Source organism: Nelumbo lutea, chromosome 8 (genome assembly GCF_056320005.1).
Source record: "Nelumbo lutea isolate HS-2025 chromosome 8, American lotus-T2T, whole genome shotgun sequence".
Lineage (NCBI taxonomy): Eukaryota > Viridiplantae > Streptophyta > Magnoliopsida > Proteales > Nelumbonaceae > Nelumbo > Nelumbo lutea.
Window position 1 is genome coordinate 18,144,621 of NC_142691.1, and position 21,663 is coordinate 18,166,283.

The window sequence follows — 21,663 nt, forward strand, 5'->3', positions numbered from 1 at the left end:
CCGGAACCACTTTGGCAACAACTTGCCTTAGCCAAGTTGGTGGTGTCCCACCTGACAGCCTAGCCCTGACGCGAATTGGCAGCCTGGCACAGGCGCGACCTGGCAACCTAACACTAGTGCGACCTGGCCCTGGCACAGGCGCGAGCTAGCAACATGGCACAGGCGCGACCTAGTGGCCAAGCCCTGGTGCGACCTGGCCCTGGCGCGAACTGGTAGCCTAACACAAGCGCGACCTGGCAGCCTGGCACTGGCGCGACCTGGCGGCCTGGCACTAGCACGACTGGGCGGCTGTCCCAGGCGCGAACTGGCGGCCGAGCACAGGCGTAGACCCGGCGACCTGCGAGACATGCTCGGCGACAAATTTAGCATGCATATCCAAACACTCCCACAATCCTTGGAAGTTGACCCACATGCCGAACGATCCAGAGGGTGGTCAACGTTCACGGCGATTACCTCAGGGAGTCTCGGACCACTTAGACGACTTCTCAGAAATCTTGGATATGGTGCCTGAAGCCCACGCCAAACAATGCATATATACAGGCACCAACCCCAATGGCATGGAGGGCAAGTAAGTATATTCTACCTCTCATACTTTGTGATTTTTAGCTCGCAGTCCACTATGAGAGTACTGACTTAAGCATCGGAGCGACCTCGTTGGGTTAGCCACCCCAGGTCCTCTGGCATTTATTCCTTGCATGTCTCTGAAGAACTACGAAGCTCAACAATCAATCTAGCTCGCCACTAGCCAGCTCGGCACTCTGGTCAGCTCGACACCCAAGAGGCAGCTCAACACTCTGATCAGCTCGACACCCAATAGTCAGCTCAACACTCTGGTCAGCTCATCACCTAATAGACAGCTCGGCCCAGTTAACTCAACACCTAATCTGCCCCTAGCTCAGACCAAATGACAAGGTACTTAAAACATAAAATTGATACATGACCAAAAAATCAATTCGTCAAAGTCATTCATGAAAACCTAGGAATAGCTCCAATAAATAATAAAATAAGAGAAAATAGGCTAAGATGGCTTGTTCACATGCATAGAAGGCCACCAATAGCTCTGGTTAAAAGAAGTGATTTGTTATAAGTGAAAATGATTAGAAAAGTTATGTAAACAAAAAAGAATATGGGTAGAAGTAGTAATAAATTATTTAAGCACTTACTATTTAAATTATGTAATATTGGGCATGGTTTAAGTAAAATGGATTAACAAATTAGGATTCATGTAGCCAACCCGATATGGTTGGAATAAGGCATGGACAATGTTGATGATTTACTATATTATATGCAAAACTCTGAGATGGAATAACTGTGAAATCTTGAGATTTTAGAAAACTTTTGCAAAAAATATATACACTCAAATTTTTTCTTTTTCTTTACTTAAAAGAAATAGGGAAGAGCTAAAAGAAGGTCTAGTTTACAAGTTCACTAAGGCCAAGTTTGGGAATACTTAAAAAAATATGTGGTTATTTGAATAAGCACTTATTTTGAGCCAAGACCATACCAATAAGCACTTGTTAGCATTTCAAAAATAAGTCTAAGATATTATTTTAAGAATGAGTACTTATTCAAGAAGTCCAAAATATTTTTACCTATCTTCATGTCATTGTGAAAGTACCTATACTATGGATATTTAATCTCTTATTTAATAGATACTTATTTTTCAAGTAAACACTTCTTGGCCTAGAGTACATCACACTCTAAACCTGTAATGAAAGGGGTGTTCTATAACGTAGATGAGAAATTGGTGGGTGTGGAATACTCCACACCACACCCAATGGTAAGGACCAATCCACACGCCATTGTTTATAGTTGTTCTGAACTTTGGACAAAAATATGTATACCCATAAGGGCATTCTATAGATGTAGGGGTGTTTTGTAACATGGATGAGAAATTGGTGGGTATGGACTAGTCCACACCACACCTTGTGGCAGGGAGCAATCCACACCACACTACTGTTTATAATTGTTTTGAATTGTAAACCAAATTATTTAGACTGAAACTGCTTAAACCCACAAGGGTTGTAGGCGTAATGTGGATTGGTTTGGACTACACCTATTGATTCCATACATCTCATGTATAACTTGTTGGATAATTTACACAATCGATCATGTTAAATCGGATAGAGGTGACCCAAATCATATATGATGATGCGTGATCTAGTTGCTCCCTACTAGAGGTGATCTTGCTTCCAGGCGGACGGCGAACAGTTGATTTGCAAGAGGATCAGAGAACCCGGGGTTGCTGGCCTGATGAGGTCACTCCAATGCTTAAGTCAGCATACTGGTTGCGAGCTAAAAACAGCTTAAGAATGCAGAGTGCTAGAGAGCATATAAATCACGTGTACCTTGAACCACTGGGGGTGGAGCCTTTATATAATGGAGTCCTTGCGGGTTTTACAGATCGGTTCCGGTATCATCGTCACGATAGGATCCGTGTCTGTGTAAGTTGGAAGATAATGCTGACAACCGATAAGGTTCATCAATTCCACCCTAATCTGGTGGTGAGATAATGCTAGCTGTTACAAGGCGTGATCTCGTGAGACCTGGGATCCGTTGGAGGGGTTTTCGGGATCACCTCGTAGTGGTGTGTCGACATCCCCGAACTAATGTCTTTAAGCCCCAAATTGGGTTGAATGCCGAAGTGTCTTGGCATCGAGGTGTTCTTGTTGTGATCTAGTACTAAGTCGATCTCGTCTCGAGGTGAGCTTGTCCCGAAGTCATTTCAACTCGAGGTGGTAGGGTACTCGAGCTCGATCTATTACGAACCGGTTATGTTAAGCTGAGCTATCATCTCTTGGTCAGGTCATGTCCACATGTCCACGTGTCCCCTCTTTACTAGGTCAGGTCAAATCACCATTCATTAATTGCCCCCACTCCCCGAGCCAGGGGTTCTAACCTGGTGTGGGGAGTTCATGATAAGACAATTGGATTTAGCCTGCGGTCCATGCGGCTTGTCGGACGAATCACTGGTCGGACCTATTTGGCTATCCAGCTCAAGCAGGAGTAACCTAGGTCGCATCTAGTTTATGCGCAGACGTCACGCAATCTATAAACTCTGCGGATGTCAAAAGATGTGCTAAACCGATTTCAACCTCGGGGGTTGTGTAGTCGGTTTTCCTAGGAGCCATTGGATTGCTTCAATCTCGATCGTTGATTTTTGGACATACCGGCTATAAATAGGGGGCCAGAGACTCATTTGCTTCACCAAAAATTCACAAATCTTCATTTTGAGGTCACGTTTAAGCTTCTTAGCTCAGTTTCTCCAGTTTGGTGTCTTCTTTCAGTTCAGTCTTTCTTTGGTGAGTCTTCCCTAGCTCTCCTTTTTTTATTTGTCTTTCTTCGTAATGTCTAGTTTCGATAGTCTTTTAGATGAACGCGGTGATTCCACAGGGGCCGAGGTGGGTACCTCGGCTCAGTAGGTCGCTTCTCCGAAGAAGTTACTTCGGGTCAAGGAGCGATCTGTGGTCCTCCCAAGGTGGAATCACCCCAAGAGGCGCGAGAGGCCTCAGGTGGTTTGGCGTCCACCTAGCATCAAGGTCAATAGCCAGACAACTTTGGTCCATCAACAATGACCGCGGACAGGCTCCAAACCTTAGTAGCTTGGTATAGGCTTCCGAGCGACCTTGTATATAACCTTCCCTTGGGTAATTTTCCATGGGAGCACGGTCATGACGAGATTGTGATCCTCGAGGAATAGCTCGCAGCTGGCAATCATCTCCCACTTCACCCCCTGATCATAGAGGTCATAAAAGCTCTTCAATATCACCATAGAGCAGTTACATCTGAACGCCATTCGTAACGTAGTGGGAACCATTTCGCTCTTCCATGACTATAACTTGCCCCTTGACTTCGACATCTCTTCCATCATTTCAATAAAAAAAAATCCTCTTGTGTTCTACCTGAGTACAGACGGACTTACTAGTTGTCCCCACATCCGGGCTACAAGCTTTTACACGAACTCCCAAATAGTGTCTCGGCTTGGAAAATGGGCTACTTTTTGGTACAAAACATTGAGGGGTGGTCTTTCCCGACCCACTGGAGGGCGGCCATCCAGGATTCCGGTGTTAGGCTGGACTTGAAGACAAGGGAAGCGCTCCAGTCATGGGCGGAGCTTGGTCTCAAGTTCACGGACTATGTGACCGAGGACAAGCTCGTGCTGGCCGGTCTAAGTCCTGGTAGGTTGTTACTTTTGTGCTGCTTTTGTTTTATTTTGATGTTGTTTCTGGCTTTTTGCTTTTGTTACAGCAACCATGAAACTTCCTGCGAACGAGCAACTCAGAAGGATGAAAGGGAAGAAAAAGAGAGTTGTCAAAAGACCTCGCGATGAGTCTCCATAGGATACTATCCCTAAGCTCGAGCAGCCCACTACTGCGCAACCTGTGATCGATCTGATCGAGGAAGAACCTACAAGGGTCTCCCCGCCCTGTGCGCCCAAGGAGGCAACATCTTCAAAGCCCTCCCCTACTACTGTCACTTCTTCAGGCAGCGATGGTGCAGTTCGGAGCATCCTAACTTTGAAGTACAACATCCTTAAGAGCAAGAGCGCGGTATACGCCGAGGAGGTCACCAACTGACCCGAGTTGTCGGTCGCTCTGCTCAGAGCTCGAGCAGCTACTCACTGTATGGTGGTAAGTTGCCTTTACATTTTCAATTATGTACTTTAAGAACTTTTCTTGTACTAACTACTATACTTCTCTTGGCAGGTGAACTCCGTTGTGCACGCTCTGACATACTAGTCTAAACTGCATCTGAAGCAAGCTATTGTAGTTGAGTCCTCATCTTGTGAAGCTCACGCCGAGCTGAATCTGGTCCGTAATGAGATTTTCCAGTTGAGGAATGATGCACGGGCTTAGAAGGAGCTGATATCATTGCTGATGTCCGAGAAGGAGGAGCTCACGAGGGAGAAAGCGGCGCTGAAGCAGGAAGTGGAGAACCTCGAGACCCACGTCAAGGAGCAAACTGAAATACTCCTCCAAGTAGTGGAGGAGGCCAAGGCAAAAGTTGTTGAGGAATACAAGACCTCGGAGGAGTTCCATGGAGAGCTAATTGAGGTGGGGACAGAAGGCTACCATAAGGGTTTTAAGCTTAGCAGGTGGCTGACCCGACATGAATTACCGCAGCTCGATCTAAGTTCCATCACCACTTCAAGGGTCACAGATGAGATGGCAACCGAAGCTACTGAAAATATGGACTCCGAGGCAGAAAATGACAGTGAGCTGCTCATCGACATCGATGAGACCGGTGCTAACAAGAAGGTGAACCTTCCTGTCGAAGCCTCGAGCAAGGGCGAAGAACGCCCAGATGAGTAGACTCCATATTATATACCTCGAGCCTACGAGCTCAGTCTATAGTAGAAATCCCCTTTTTTGTAACAAACTCCTCATATTAATGAAATAGTCTTTTTGTCAAATAAATGTGCAAATAATTCCCTAACTGGCAAACTAACCAAATAGGTATAGGTTACCCCAAAACATCGAGCTATCGAGCTGGACTACCAGTAGGGGTAACTTCGCATGATGTACGCCGAGGTGTGTGGACATTGTAGGGCATCTACCCGACCTGTCTGCGTGCGAGCTACTTGGTAATGTTAGTTGTCCCTTTGTTGGGGTTCAACTTTTTCATTATATGCGGAGGTGGGCTAGATATCAGAGGGTTTATATCTGAGCTATCTATACCTTAGGCATGAGATGAGTTTACTATGACGAAGAGGCGATTGGGTCTAGCCTCCCCATGCCGAGGAGGCAACTGGAACTTGTATGCCCTTGCTGAGGAGGCGACTAGGACTTATGTGGTGCCGAGGTCTTGTCAGCTCGGTACCTTAGCCCTTAGGCTTTAGGAATGACTCGTAGTCCACTCTCTTCACCCTTGGCTTTTCCCATGCCGAAGAGGCGAGTAGGTCTTTTGTGCCCATGCCGAGGAGGCGACTGGGACTTATGTGGTGCCGAGGTCTTGTCAGCTCGGTACCTTAGCCCTTAGGCTTTGGGAATGACTTGTAGTCCACTCTCCTCACCCTTAGTTTTTCCCATACCAAAGAGGCGACTGGATCTTGTGTGCCCATGCCGAGGAGGTGATTGGGACTTATCGTAGTGCCGAGATCTTTTATCAGCTCGGCACTTTAGTCCTTGGACTTTTGGGAGTGACTCACAATCCTCTCTGCAGTTCGGCGATCACAGGTAGTATCGTCTCAAGTTGCCAATGTTCCATGCTCGAGGTACTTGTTTTCCTTCCAAAGTCTTGAGCTTGTACGTACCTTCCCCAAGTACCCATCTTACTTGGTACAGGCCTTCCCAGTTCGGTCTAAGCTTACCGATACCAGGCTCAGGTATCATAACTTTCCTGAGAACCAGTTCATCGACACGGAAGTGTCGTTTCTTGACCTGAACATTATAGTGCCGACCCATCCTTTGATGGTAGGATGCAATCTGAATGTATGCTAGGTTCCGTACTTCTTCCACTAGGTCGAGGTTGGTACGGAGGTCATCATCGTTTGCTTCTTCGTTGTATGCCTCCAGGCGTAGTGTAGGCACCTCGATCTTGGCTGTGATCACCGTTTTCGTGCCATATGTGAGGTTGAAGGGGGTTTCACCCGTGGCAATCTTAACGGCAGTTCGGTAAGTCCATAATACACTGGGCATCTCATCTACCCATAGTCCCTTAGCTCGGGCTAAGTGGGCCTTTAGTCCACGGAGTATGGCTCTGTTCATGACTTCTGCCTACCCGTTCGCCTGAGGGTGTGCCACCAAAGTGAAGTTCTACTGTATCCCCATCTCGGCACATCAACTCTGGAACTTGATGTCTTCAAACTGATTTCCGTTGTTGGAGACAAGTACCCGAGGTAGCCTGAAGCGACATACTATATTCTTCCAAAAGAAATTTTGTATGTTGCAGGATGTGATCGTTGTTAGGGGTTTTGCCTCCACCCACTTCGTAAAATAATCTACTGCTACCACCAGGAATCTCCTCTGTCTTGTCATTGGTGGGAATGGGCCAAGAATATCAATCCCCCACTACGCGAAGGACCACGGGCTGGTGAGATATTTAAGGTTGGCAGCAAGTCGGTGGTGGATGTTGGCGTGCCTTTGTCATTTGTCGCACTTCTTGACGAGTTTGAGTGCGTATGCCTTCATCGTGGGCCAATAGTACCCCTGTCACAGCACTTTCTAGGCAAGAGCTCTACCCCCCAAGTGACCACCACACAAGCCTTCATGAGTGTTGTGGAGAACGAATTCGGCCTTTGAGGGTCGCAAGCAGTGCAAGTAGGGGAGCGTGAAAGATCTCCAATACAACTATTCGTCTATGATGACGTACTTCGTTGATTGGCGCTCTACCCTTCAGGCCGCATTATGATCTGCAGAGAGGGTCCAGTGAAGTAGGTAGCTCGCGAGTGTGTCAATTCAACTCAGCTCTACTTGTACTACATGAGCGACCTCTTCTACCCCCCCCCCTGAGAATGCTAGGCCGAGGCAGCTCCTCCATGTACACGGTCCTCATTGTGTTACTACTCGTACTGGCTAACCAGGATAGGGTGTCGGCCTCAGCGTTCTCGGACCTTGGGATTTGCCTAATGAAGTAGGATAAAAAGCCGCACAGAACTTCTCTAACCTTGGCTAAATAGGCATCCATGGTGGGGTCACGAGCTTCATACTCGTCGTTGATCTGGTTGACCATGAGCTGGGAGTCACTATAGATGATGAGGTTTTTGGCTTTTACTTCTTTGGCTAAGGTGAGCATGTTTATCAATGCTTCGTACTCTACTTTGTTGTTGGACGCTGTAAATCCGAACCAGAGCATGTATTCCAGTTTCACCTTACTTGGTCCGTACAGAATTATGTCCACCCTGCTTCCTTGGTGGTTAGACGAGCCGTCTACATGGAGGATCCAAGGCTCCTCGTCCCAGGTCGGTCTTGCTCGGACCAGGATTGGTGTCGCGCTGGTTGAAGCTTCCTCCGCATGCTCGAGCTCGGCTAGTTCAAGGGTCACGGAGCTGAACATGCATTCTACCATGAAGTCGGCTAACGCTTGGGCCTTAATCGCCGTCAAAGGTTTGTACTAGATGTCGTACTCGCTTTAGCCAACCTGCCAGATACCTCGGTCTTGAGTAAGATTTGCCTCAAAGGCTTGTTGGTGAGGACGATGACGGTGTGGGCTAGGAAGTAGGGATGAAGCTTCCGAGCTATTGTGACTAGGGCGTATGCCAGCTTCTCGATCTCCGGGTACCTTGTTTCTACATCCTGCAAAACAGTGCTTATATAGTAGATAGGCTGTTGGACCCAATCTACTTCCTTTATCAGTACCGAGCTAACTACCTCATCACTCACAGAGAGGTAAGGCAGCGATCTGCTGACTTGGACATGAAGCAGCTTAGAGCAACTATCCTGTCGTTCTATCTCTGAGCCTCCTTTATTTTGCGAGGTGGCTTCATGTCTAGGATGGCCTTTATTTTCTCGGGGTTGGCTTCAATGCCACATCGGTTGACTATGTAGCCTAGGAATTTACTCGAGGAGACACTGAAAACGCACTTGTTGGGATTCAATTTCATGTTGTGCATACGCAAAATTTAAAAAACACTTTGTAAATCATTTAATAAAAATTTTGAAAACTTGGCCTTTATGACCATATCGTCTACATAACATTCGACCTTGTTGCCGATTAACGGCTCAAAAATTCTTTTTACAAGTCTTTGGAAGGTCGCCTCAGCATTTTTTAGCCCGAAGAGCATAACTTTGTAACAATACAATCCATGCTCGGTTATAAAGATTGTTTTCTCCTCGTCGACAGGGTCCATCTTGATTTGGTTGTATCCCGAGTACGCACCCAGAAAGCTTAGGAACTCATGCCCTAAGGTCACGTCCAGTAGAGAGTTGATCTTAGGGAGTTGGAAACAATCCTTTGGGCAAGCTCGATTCAGATTAGTATAATTAATGCACATGCGCCATTTACCATTGGCCAGAACTGGGTTAGCTACCCAGCTCAGGTAATGGACCTCCTTGATGAAATCAGCTGCTAAGAGTTTCCCGACCTCCTTGTCGACTATCCTCCAGCGCTCCGGGGCGAGGTTGCATTTTTCTATCTAACGGGCCTGACTAAAGGATCGGTATTTAACTTATGAGTTACGATTTTTGAATCTATATCAGGCATTTCTACCGCGGACCATGCAAATACATCTAAATTTTTAATTTAAAAGATTACCAGTTGAGAACGGAGTGGTTCCTCGATCGACGAGCCAATCTGGAGAGTTCTGGTTGGATCTTCTGTTGAGACTGGGATGTGGACTGTCTCTTATATTGGCGTAGCTCGCTCCTCGAGATACTCCACAGGTCACTCGAGCTCGATATCAGCCGCTAGCTTGGCTTTCTCCTTGAGAGTGGAAACATAGCATTTACGAGACTTGAGCTTGTCGCCTCGCACAACCCCTACTCCATAGTTCGTTGAGAACTTCATGGCCAAGTAGTAGGTGGATACTACCACGCATAATGCGGGGGTAATAGGCCGACCTACAATGGCATTGTACGAGGGGGGAGTCGCAACCACAAGGAATGTGTGCTCGAACCTCACAATGTTGGGCTACATGCCGACCTCTACGAGTACTGATACTCGCCCTAAAGGTCTGACCTCTTCGTCACTGAAGCCTACCAAGGGTGTATCTGTCGGCTTGAGATCGCTTTCTTGGAGCTGGAGCTTGTCGTAGGCATCCTTGAACAGAATGTCGGTCGAACTGCCCGAATCTACTAGGACGCGCTTTACTTCGAAATCATTCAGTCTCATATTTATTACCAGGGCATCGTCATGGGGGTAGTGGATCCCACGTGCTTCATCTTCTATGAAGTAAATGGGATCTTTGAGCCTGGGTCGCTTCAGTGGATTCTGCTCTTCATACTCTAGTTCGCGCACTGAAGCTTTACTCGTCAATGCGGTGCAGCCCGCGATAATGGACCCACCAGTAATCATGTTGATTACTCCGTGAATTGGTATTTCTTCTAGTAGTTGTCTATGCGATTGCCCACTCTGCTTGCTGCTAGACTTAGGAGCATTTCTCCATTGCTCCCCTTGCCGATCTATCTGGTTTTTATTTTCTTTTTGTACAAAATTTTTCAAATATCCACGACGGATGAGCTCTTCGATCTCGTCGCGGAGATTTCTATAGTTTTCGGTACTATGATCATGGTCTTTATGAAAATGACAGTATACATTTTTGTTTCTAGTGGTGGGATATTACCTCAACCTAGGTGGCCACTTCACAAAGGAGGCATCTTTGATCGCATTAAGAATCTCTCCCCACTTCGCATTGAGGGGCGTGTAACTCATTTTTTTGATCGGCAGAGTTCGGGAACGCCGACCTGACTTAGGAGATCGGCTCCCAGACTTGTTTCCTCCCTTGGTCGGGGACTTACTTTTTCTTCATTTACTGCCATTGTTATTCGAGTTGTCACATTCTCTTTTTCTCTTCTCCGCTGGATTTTCGCTCTTCTGGTTCATCTCCTCTTCTATCCTGATGAACTGGTCGGCAAGCTTGAGGAATTTAGTGATGTCCTTGAGCTTGTTGGCTACCACGTGCCACTTGAATTCCCTATGTGTAATTCCTCTCCTTGTTGTTGTGAGTCTTATAGCAGAATCTAGGTCGGGGATCTGTAAACAGGTGCCGTTGAAGCGTTTTATGTAGCTTCGGATCGACTCCTCTTCTCTTTGGAGTATGCTGAGGAGACTTTCTTGAGACATCGGGCACTTTTTACTAGTGATGAAGTGTGAGGTGAACATCTGTACGAACTACGCCCAGCTTTTGATCGTCCCTGGTGCGAGGTTCCTGTACCATGTTTGGTCTACCCCTTTGAATGTCGTGGAGAAAGCTACGTGCATGCAGGACTTGTCAGCCTCAAACTAGATGCATCTGGGACTGGAATGAGTCCACGTGGTCATTTGGATTGAACGATCCATCGTACTTGTCCACCGGAGGCACTTTAAAGTCTTATGGCATAGAGGCCACCAGGAGCTCGGAGGACAAAGGAGACGACCTTGACAGGAGTGGAGCAGTCTTTGTGGCTGCTGAGCTTGCCTCCTCTTTATCTTTCACTTGTTCTAGTTGGCTGGGAATGGAGAGTTGTAGTTCATCGTGCCTTGCGACGCTTTTGTTGCTGCTTCCTGACCGGCTCCGCATTAGTGCTACTGACTTCTGTATGATCTGGTACCATTCTGGCGTGGAGTGGCTATGGGTGCTGAGCCTGGCTACCATGGATGGATGGGCCTTGTTTTGAGTCCGCAGCCAAAACCCCAAACCGATTCCCTGCAAGCGAATATTCATGATGCGAGGGTCGGGCTGAAACGACTCTATCGGGTGGAGTGTCACCCGATCTGTTCAAGTTCTGCGAATCGGGAGGAGTGACTTGTATGTCACTTCTGCCGCGGGATGAAACTTGTCTCCCAAGAGGATGCGGAACCTAGGAAGTCTCTCCCGAGCAAGGAGGGCGAGTGCTCTAACGACGAGTCTGATTCTGTTGCACTGCCAAGTGCCGAGGTGGAACCGGTTGTTGATTCTACTGCAATGGAGGGAACTGCTACTGGTACTGTTGCTGATACAACTGATGAAGTACTTGATGCAGGTATAGTTGATACTGCTGGACCTGCTGCATTTGGACCTGAATGGCCCGAACACAATGTACCAGGTCGTCAAGTTAGGATTGTCCGGTTCTAGGGGGAACCATAGACAGTTCAGTGAACGTCGCACCAACTACAGGAGGGAGTGGTGTGTTCACTTGCGTGGTCGCTTGGGGCATAGTTAGTGTTGGAACCCCAGCTGCGTTAAGCGGAATGGTGAACTGACTGATGCAAACAGAAGGGAACTAAGGCTTCCCCCCGAAGATGTTCATCTCATTGTTTTGTCCGGCATTGCTAGAGGAATCCATGGATATGATTCTATTATTGATGGTGGAGAAAAGCTTTTTGTCGCGTTTCCCACAGACGGCGCCAAATGATGATGCGTGATCTAGCTACTCCCTACTGGAGGTGATCTGGCTTCCAGGCAGACGACGAACAGTTGATTTGCAAGAGGATCAGAGAATCTGGGGTTGCTAGCCCAACAAGGTCACTCCGATGCTTAAGTCAGTATACTGGTTGTGAGCTAAAAACAGCTTAAGAATGCAGAGAGCTAAAGAGCATATAAATCGCGCATACCTTGAACCACCGGGGGTGGAGCCTTTATATAATGGAGTCCTCGCAAGTTTTACAGATCGGTTCCGAGATCATCGTCACGATAGGATCGTTTCCGTGTAAGTTGGAAGATAATGCTGCCAACCAATAAGGTTCATCAATTCCACCCTAAATCGAGCAGGGAGATAATGCTAGCTGTTACGTGGTGTGATCTCGTGAGACCCGGGATCCATTGGAGGGGTTTTTGGGATCACCACGTAGTGGCGTGTCAGTATCCCCGAACTTATGTCTTTAAGCCTCGAACTGGGTTGAATGTCGAAGTGTCTTGGCATCGAGGTGTTCTTGTTGCAATCTGGTACCGAGTCGATCTCGTCTCGATGTGAGATTGTCCCGAAGTCATTTTAGCTCAGGGTGGTAGGGTACCCGAGCTCGATCTGATGCGGACTGGTTATGTTAAGTTGAGCTGTAATCTCTTGGTCAGGTCGTGCCCACATGTCCCCTCATTACTCGATCGGGCCAAATGACCCTTCATCAATATTTGATCCGATCCAAAAATATGATGGATGGTTATCCAAATATGACAAAAGTAGGATCAGATTTTTTATCTTATCATGATTTGGTCCACTTTTATGATCATGAATGAAAAAGAACCATAATTTAAAATAAAAATACTTTGAAATAATAACGGATAAAATAAAACACCAATATGTAATTACTAATAAATATAAAATAAATATTTTTGTATTATAATATTATCTTCAACAATAAATAATTAAAAAAATAATTTCTGTATTAATTATAATATATTAAAAGATAAAATAAAATGATAGTAGTTGGACTAATAAAACACAGGTGTGTTACATTGAATCTTCCCCACAAATTGTCCACACCATAATGTTATCCATCCACGAGAAAATACTATGTATAATAAATTGAGGTGTGGCCCTCCTTATCTATGTTGTTTTGTGAACGGGGACCGTTCACACCCAAAGAACACCATATTCTATCGTAGACAGGATTAAAACGGTCTTGTCCATGATATTTTCATACTACCGAACACTCTCGTAGTGTGGACTAGTCCATACCATACCTATTTATTTGATACATCTCACATATAACTTGTGGGATAATTTATACAATCGATCATGAATGAAAAAAATTAATTTAAGCTAAAATTAATTTAAAATAATAATAGATAAAATAAAACACAAATACATAATTACTATTAAATATATAATAAATATATTTATCATTATAATATTATATTCAGCAATAAATAATTTACAAAATTCAATATAAATTAAAATATATTAAAAATTTAAATAAAATAAATATGTTTGAGCTGATGTAACACAAATGCATTACACCGGATATTTTCCACAAACTATCCATATCATGTTCTGACCCATCCACAAGAAAATGCTATAAAAAATAAATTGGGATATGACTTCTAATCTATGCTATTTTGTTGTCTACGACCAAAGAGTCTATCATAATATATTCACTGAACACCCTTAAAGTCCATCTTAGAGCCTCTGATGGGTCGGATTAGCGGAGCATGTATCCAAATTCAAGTTAGGAGATCCGGCTCAAAATACAAGCTCTCTTGCATCGGGTTTGATACTTTTGATCCGTCTGGATGCCCGGCCAAAGAAAATTTCAAAAACAGTGGTTGGAAATGCAGAAAGCCCTGATAATTTTATAGTGAATATTTGGGAAGGATGGCTGGCATTTTCAGAAACAGAGGGCGTGTGGTGGGTTGGATGCGGAAGTGACAGATCATCAAACACAAAAGGAAATAAATAAATGGGGCACAGCTGGGTCTCACTTGTTTAGTTGGTTTGGTTTGGGTATCGCGCGGTTGTCCTTTCAAAGTAAACGCTACTGAACCGCCTTAATTCTCGCCTCCTCCGGCCCACTCTTCATCCTGACTCCGGAATCCATGCCAGAAAAGATCTCGACTCCGCCGCTGGTTTTGTCACCCAGAGTGGCATCGCAACGGCATCGTCAAATCCCCACTACTACCCCACCAATTCACATCACTGTGGGTTCACTCCTCTCTTTTGTTGCATTCAACTTGTATCCGTGTCTCCAACAGTTTCAGAGATACCCATTAGATGGTCTAGATGAACTTGATCTTTAATCGATTACTTATTCCGGATGCTCCTACCGGAGCTTTGACAAAAAGCCCAGAGAGTGCAGTACAACCCTTCTACGAGAAGGCATCAACCACGATAAATGGTGGATGCAAACATACAGATCGTACCGCCGTGACTGCATTCTCTGGATCGCACTGCAGTCAAACTGTCCCCTCGCACCATTTTCGGGATGAAATCCCGCCCTCGTTTAATGGTTTTCAGAAATCAGAACATATTTATTTAGTTATTTAATTCATGATGTCAAAATGTCGACATTCCAGTTTCAGTCTCTTGACTCTCTCCGCTAAAAGAACAGCAATCCCGCCTGACATCCAATCAACCACTGGATTGGAATAAACATGTGGGACCCACAACTAAAATCGTTCTAGCCGGTTAGAAATTTCAATCTATGGGTCCAGGAAAGAATCTTGGGCGGTATCTCTGACAAGTTCTCATGTCTTTAATCCTCGTCTTAGTAGTTAATTTTCCACACTAATTTTACTTAAATTAAATTCATCAAAATTTCCTTTTTTTCAAATTTTTTTAACTTAATTCAGTTCGTATTTCCTTCGGTTGGTTCTGTCATCATCTCTCCGGGTTATAACTGCTGCAATTATCATGCACTTAATTCAGTCTAATAAATCATTCAATGTCCTTTTGTATAAATAAGCTGGGTTCGATTTAAATTTGTTGAAATCGCCACAAAACCTGCAATAAAGAATTACCCGGAAAAACCTGTAACAAAGAAAAGAAGGAAATACATAAAGCATAAAATATTAATGCAAACAAGTAAATAAATAAATAAAACAAATAAAAAAGTAGAGCAAGTAATTTTCACCTTCACGAAACGCAACCATGTAAACACGCATACGGTATACGGAAAAGACGAACGTAACATACGCTGTCCAAAAACATCACAAAAGATGAAACCCGTACACGGCGAACGGATCACGTCAACCATAACTGCACAAGCAACGGTGAACGTCACGCTGCAAGAACAGACGACGACGGAAACCACTGAAATGATTATCATAATACCAAACCAGTTATTGGAAGCTTAATCAACTTTAACGGATCATTTCTGATGGTTAATTTGTCAAGTTAGTTGGATTAGTTTTAGTATTTCTAATGACAGAATTTTAGTCTCTGATAACTCCTTCAATAGCCTAAAATGGCTGCAAACTGATATATACAACGGCGGTTGCAGGGAGATGGAGACGGTCCTGTCTCAGCTTTTGGGGTAATTTGTCTCCGAAGTACAAAAGTTCGGTGATAGTAGGTGACGATCTATCCGTGCACCAGTCGATGAATTGATCCACCCGAGTCTCTGTCGTTCCCTCCAGATTCAAAAACAATCCCGCCGGATTCTGACTTCGCCGGAGCGGGAAAACTGGGAATACAAAAGATTTTAGGGGATCGGAGGGGGGAATAAAACAAACGAACCTGCTCAAATCGACTATCATAAATCCTCGGCCTTAGACATGATCGAAAGCCTGCTAGGGCGCGGCTGGAAAGCCGCTCTTCTCCTCTGCTGATGAGAAGAAGGCCGGATTAGGGCGGCCAAGGCACGTTTAACCCATTCTCCCTCAACGGTCCCGATCCGAACAAGCGAATTCGTCATCGCCGACCTCCGCGCGTTCAACCGATTCGACGGATAGGACACCGCTTGGTTCATGTTTTTGTGGAGACTGCAACGGAAAGACCCGGGATGCGAGGTAGGAGAGCACAGGCACGTTCTCTTCTGAGACGACGGAGCGGACAACGGATTACTCTGCTTTCTTACGACCTGATTGCGAGGAGCAACAGCAATCGACCGGTTGGGAGAGATAGACCGATCTAGAGAGAAACGAACAGAGGGAGAGCAAGGGGGTGAACCGTACAGGTTCACCCGAGTCGGGGAGGCCGATCTAGTAAAGAAACCGGTAGATCGGGAGGTAAAGCTCGAACTAGACGAAGCAAAAGCAGAAGCAGAGGACGATGCAGTCGGGGAAGAGAATCTCCCAGGAGAGATGGAACGGTGAAAACCGTTCGATAGGTGAGCTACAGGTCCACTGGATCTGGTTCTAGAAGAAGACGCCATTGTTGTTTAGAGAGAGAGAGAGAGAGAGAGAGAGAGAGAGAGAGATATGTAGATCAGAGAAATGAGAGTGGAAAAGAGAGAAAAAGAGAATTGTTTTCTACCCAAGGGCCCGTAGGCTCTCTATTTTGGCAAACATAGCGCACCTCAAGCCTTCTATTTATAGGGAAGAGGAAAGGCTGGGAAGAAGTAATTGTTTCAGATTTTAGGGTTTCTTTGTATTTTCTCACTTAACCTAACCAAAATGTTCGTTGAGTTGGTTAAACCGAACGTTGGTTAAGGTTTGGGATTCGGATCCAACGGCCTTATCAGCTAGACCGCACAACAAGACGAACGCATTCAGTCTAAAGAGCTTTTAGTGGGGCGCGCAAAAGCCTGCCAGCCTGCCACGTACAAACACCAATAAATACCTCTGTTTTACAATAAATTTACGAGCCTTCGGTCTAAAGAGCTTTTGGAACTGTGGCATTGTAAATGTAAATGTTTTGGGTGTTGATGTGGGCGGATTTGGCCCTCGAATACACATGCTAAGGTCGGAACAAGTAGGCCACACTCGGAATCATTTAGCCAATAACTTTCATTAGCTAAATTGATGGTGTCCCACCTCACGGCCTGGCCCGGGCACAATCTGACGGCTTGGCGTGGGCATGACCTAGTAACCTAGTTTAGGCACCGAATTGGTGTTCTGGCTCAGGCGTCGACCAAGCAACCTGTGAGATGTGTTCATCGACAAATTCAGCATGCATATCCTAATACTCCCATGATCCTTGGAAGTTGGCTTACGTGTCGAACAATCTGGAGGGTGGTCAACATACATAGCGGTTGCCTCAGGGAATCTCGAACCACTTAGGCGAATTCTCTGAAATCTCAAATGCGGTGCGTGAAGCCCACGCCAAACAATGCATATATAAAGGCACCAACCCCAATGGCATAAGGAGGCAAATAAGCATATTCCAACTCTCATACTTTGTTATTTTTAGCTCGCATTCTAGTATGAGAGTACAGACTTAAGCATCGGAGTGACCTCGTTGGGTTAACCACCACGGGTCCTTTGACATTGATTCCTTGATCTCTAAAGAACTACGAAGTTCAACAATCAATCAAGCTCGCCACCAAGCAGCTCGGCCCTCTAGTCAACTCGGCAACTAATAGGCAACTCGGCCCTCTGGTCAGCTCGACAACTAATAGAAAGCTCGGCACTCTGGTTAGCTCGTCACTTAACCTGCCTATATCGGCCCAGTCAGCTCGTCGGCTAACCTGCCTAGCTCGGCCCATTCAGTTCGACACCTAAACTACCCAGCTCAGTCCAGTTTACTCGGCACCTAATCTACCCCCAGCTCGACCTGGTCAGCTCGGCATCTAGGTCCTCATCTAGCAAAAGTTCACTTCGGCCTCTGAGTCATCGGCCCCTTGGAAGCAGACCAAATGACGAGGGGCTTAGCACAAAAAATTGATATATCACTAAAAATTGATTCATCAATTGGCGTCGTCTGTGGGGAACGCTAAAAAAGCTAAATTCTCATCCTTTGAAAGGCTAAGTCCTCTTCTTCCAGAAAGCTAAGTTCTCACCTTTTAGAAACTAAAAGCTCTCACTTTATAGTTTCTATTTTTAGAAACTCGGATAAAGCTTCATCAGTCCTCTTCGCGAGGTACCCTCTACAAAGATGAGCTCTTCGTGGCTTCCGCGGGAGTAGGCGGCGAACAGATTGCATAGACGCCCTTGCCGGTAGAGCCTTCCAAGGCTCCCGTGCGAGCTGGTAACCTAAAGTTAATAATGCTACCCCCGTAGGTCGAGCTCCTAGTAGCTTTTTGTAGGAGTGGGTAACCGACGTCACTAACGAAGCTGATGCAGCGCAGCCATAGCTCTTAGGTGCCGAGCTAATAAAAAACCTCGGCACCACATAAGATCCAATCGCCTCTTCGGCATGGGAAAAATCAAAGATCAAGGAGAGTGGACTACGATTCGCTTCCAGAGCCTAAGGGCTAAAGTGCTGAATTGACAAAGACTTCGGCACCACATAAGACCCAGTCGCCTCTTCGGCACGGGCAAAATCAAGGGTAAGGAGAGTGGACTACGAGTCACTCTTAGAGCCTAAGGAATTGAATCGATGCTTACGAGCTCATCGAATTAGTCATTTCAGGCCAAAAGGAGCCATCTACTCCCTTCGCCGAGTTACTTTCAGCTCGGGAGTGGGAAGCAAATGATGAGGGTGGATTTGGCCCACTAATGATATTGTGACACATGGCACCTTGAAACAATTAGGTGACGCTCGGAACCACTTAGGCAACAACTTGCCTTAGCCAAGTTGATGGTGTCCCACCTGGCAGCCTAGCCCAGGCACGGGCGCCGACCTGGAGGCCTAGCCTTGGCGCAAATTGGCAGCCTTGCATAGGTGCGAACTGGCAGCCTGGCCCAGGCGCGAACTAGCAGCTTGGCCCAGGCGCCGACCTAACAGCCTGGCCCAGGCACCGACCTAGCAGCCTAGCCCAAGCGCAAACTGGCGGCCTGGCCCAGGCGCAGACCTAGCGACATGCGAGACGTGCTCGCCGACAAACTCGGCATGCATATCCTAACACTCCCACGATCCTTGGAAGTTGGCCCATGTGCCGAACGATCTGGAGGGTGGTCAATGTGCATGGTGGTTGCCTCAGGGAATCTCGGACCACTTAAACGACTTCGCGGAAATCTCGGATGCCATGCGTGAAGCCCACGCCAAACAATACCTATATAAAGGCACCAACCCCAATGGCATAGGGGGGCAAGTAAGCATATTCTAGCTCTCATACTTTGTGATTTTTAGCTCGTAGTCTACTATGAGAGTACTGACTTAAGCAACGGAGTGACCTCGCCGGGTTAGCTACCCCGGGTCCCCTGACATTGATTCCTTGGTGTCTAAAGAACTACAAAGCTTAACAATCAATCCAACTCGCCACCAAGCAACTCGGCCCTCTGGTCAGCTCGGCAACTAATAGGCAGCTCGACAACTAATAGGTAGCTCGACACTCTGGTTAGCTTCACCTAACCTACCTAGGTCGGCCTAGCCAGGTCGTCACCTAACTTGCCTAACTCAGCCTAGTCACTTCGGCACCTAACCTGCCCAACTCGACCCAGTTAACTCGACACCTAATTTGCCCCCAGCTCGGCCTAGTCAGCTCGACATCCCGGTCCTCGTTCAACAAAAGTTCACTTCGGTCTCTGAGTCATCGACCACTTGGGAGTAGACCAAATGAAGAGGTACTTAAAACAAAAAATTGATACATCACCAAAGTTTCAAATTTTACCTTATGCTATGTTTGGAAGGAGTACAAATACAAATTTGTAAAGTACAAAACCTTGTATTTTGTATGCATTTGCAAAGTACATATTTGTTTTGGTACTCCTTCCAAACTAAGCCTTAATTTGTTTGGTTGGAGTACAAATCAAGTAAAATAACACCTAAAGCAGAATAAAGTAAAATCCAAAAGAAAATTAAACCAAATTTTGCATTTTTTTTTTAATTTGCACTCCCATATATATACTAGTACAAATAAAATTGAATTGCAACCAAACACAACCTTAGGCTCAGTTTGAAGGAGTACAAATACAATAAATATGTAGAGTGCAAAATCTTGTATTTTGTATTATTCTATATCTATTTGTATTGTATATAGTTGTATTTATACTCTTTTTGAATTGAACCTTATGCTTAGTCTGAAAAGAGTATAAATACAAATATGTACAAAATAATACAAAATATAAGGTTTTGCACTCTACAAATTTGTATTTATAAATACAAATATATACAGTATAAATACAAACAAAATAATACAAAATATGAATATTTTGTACTCTACACTGTATATTTATATTTATACTTCTTCCAAACTGAACCTTAGGAGAAATACAAATACAAATATATATATATATATATATATATATATATATATATATATATATATATATATATATATATATATATATGTAAAATGCAAAACCTTGTGTTTTGTATTATTTTCAAACTGAGCCTTAACCACTTTCTCTTTCTCACTATTTTTTTTTCTCTCTCCACAATCCAAAATCATTGCAAAGTGAAAGCGCTTTTGAAAAGAATAAAATAACCAAAATGGAATTCTTTTCTCAATAAAACAATGTTTAAATTGTTATGTGGGTGAACTTGAAAATGGGCCGTGGGCCCCTAATTTTATACACAATGCCTTGCCAAGTTGCCAGGAGTAATCGGAATGGATCTACAAAAAGTAATTGTATATTGGAGAGGGGGCCCATAGAGTTTCATCATTTAGATTATGGAATCAACTAGATATTTATGCTTAAAGATGCTCTGCCCATTAAAGCAACAAGGTAATGGGCCAAATAATCATGGCTTCTTTGGGTCTTTTCTTTATGTGTTAGCTAGCCTGTGTTGTTTGGTATCCACGTCAGTTCCATACCTTCCATACTCATATTCAAACACCTTTGTTTAAGGAATAGAATCAGTTGTGTTTGGTTTGAATGAAAATAAGAGATCAATGCAAACATAACTGGAGATGGGGTGACCCCCCCCCCCACTTTCTGGTTCTGGGATCCTCTCAAAGTCTCATTCCTAATCTATTGTCATGGCTGTCTATTAAGTGGCAAGAAGGAATGAACCATTTTCCTTTACCCACGATAACTTGGAGGAAGAATTTATTGAAGTAAAAGCTGCGGTTTTTAGAGAAAGAGTGCTAAACAAGATCCAAGAATGCAGCGGACATGGACAAAGACAGTGTAACAAAATTGATTCAAGTGTTCCATTCAATGCTTTGGGATCTTACCATCTAAGCCCTTGATGGTGTCGAAGGTCCCACTTCTTGAACACTGCAAACCACCATCCCTCTCACCAATGATGGCATTATTCAATTGATAAAAGTTGTATAGGATGTAACCTTGGTCTGTTTGGGATGTAGTTGAGAAGTACCAAGCTTAGAATAGCAATCTCACCCCACCCACTCCAAATAACATGTTTTACTTTCATAAGAAGAGCTTCAAAAATTCTAAGTGATGAAGACAGGATAGCATGATAGCATGATTTTTCTTAACATATTACTCCAGTTCATTATCTATTTTATTATTATTATTATTATTATTAATCCTAACTATTGTGTTATTGTGCTAATAATCTTTTCTTGACCAAACCTAGTTTAAAGCAAGAGGGAACTTAGAAGATGACGAACATACTTTAAGGCTATATTTGTTTTTATATAAAATAAAAGAGAAGCGTAAAGTTTATTAGAAAAAGAGAGAGAGAGAAACATAAAGTTGAGGGAAAGCTTTCAAGGAACACCTAA

General features: G+C 44.8%; 1 protein-coding gene across 4 annotated transcripts; it reads right to left on the reverse strand.

Annotated features, from left to right (window-relative positions):
• Positions 1-13,424: 13,424 nt before the first annotated feature.
• Positions 13,425-16,492, reverse strand: LOC148843107 (uncharacterized). 4 transcript variants are annotated; one of them, XR_016103523.1, is made up of 3 exons: positions 15,726-16,492; positions 15,121-15,271; positions 13,425-15,017 (listed from the first exon to the last, which is right to left on the reverse strand). XR_016103523.1 is itself a non-coding variant. In XM_088958954.1 (2 exons), the coding sequence occupies exon 1, from the start codon at positions 16,360-16,362 to the stop codon at positions 15,742-15,744; it is 621 nt and encodes a 206-aa protein (XP_088815080.1). In that variant the 5' UTR covers positions 16,363-16,419; the 3' UTR covers positions 15,059-15,271; positions 15,726-15,741. The 4 variants fall into 4 exon arrangements, 1 of the variants encoding a protein (XP_088815080.1); XR_016103521.1 differs by having other exon boundaries at positions 15,121-15,245; positions 15,726-16,419; XR_016103522.1 differs by having other exon boundaries at positions 14,911-14,990; positions 15,121-15,245; positions 15,726-16,419.
• Positions 16,493-21,663: the final 5,171 nt, after the last annotated feature.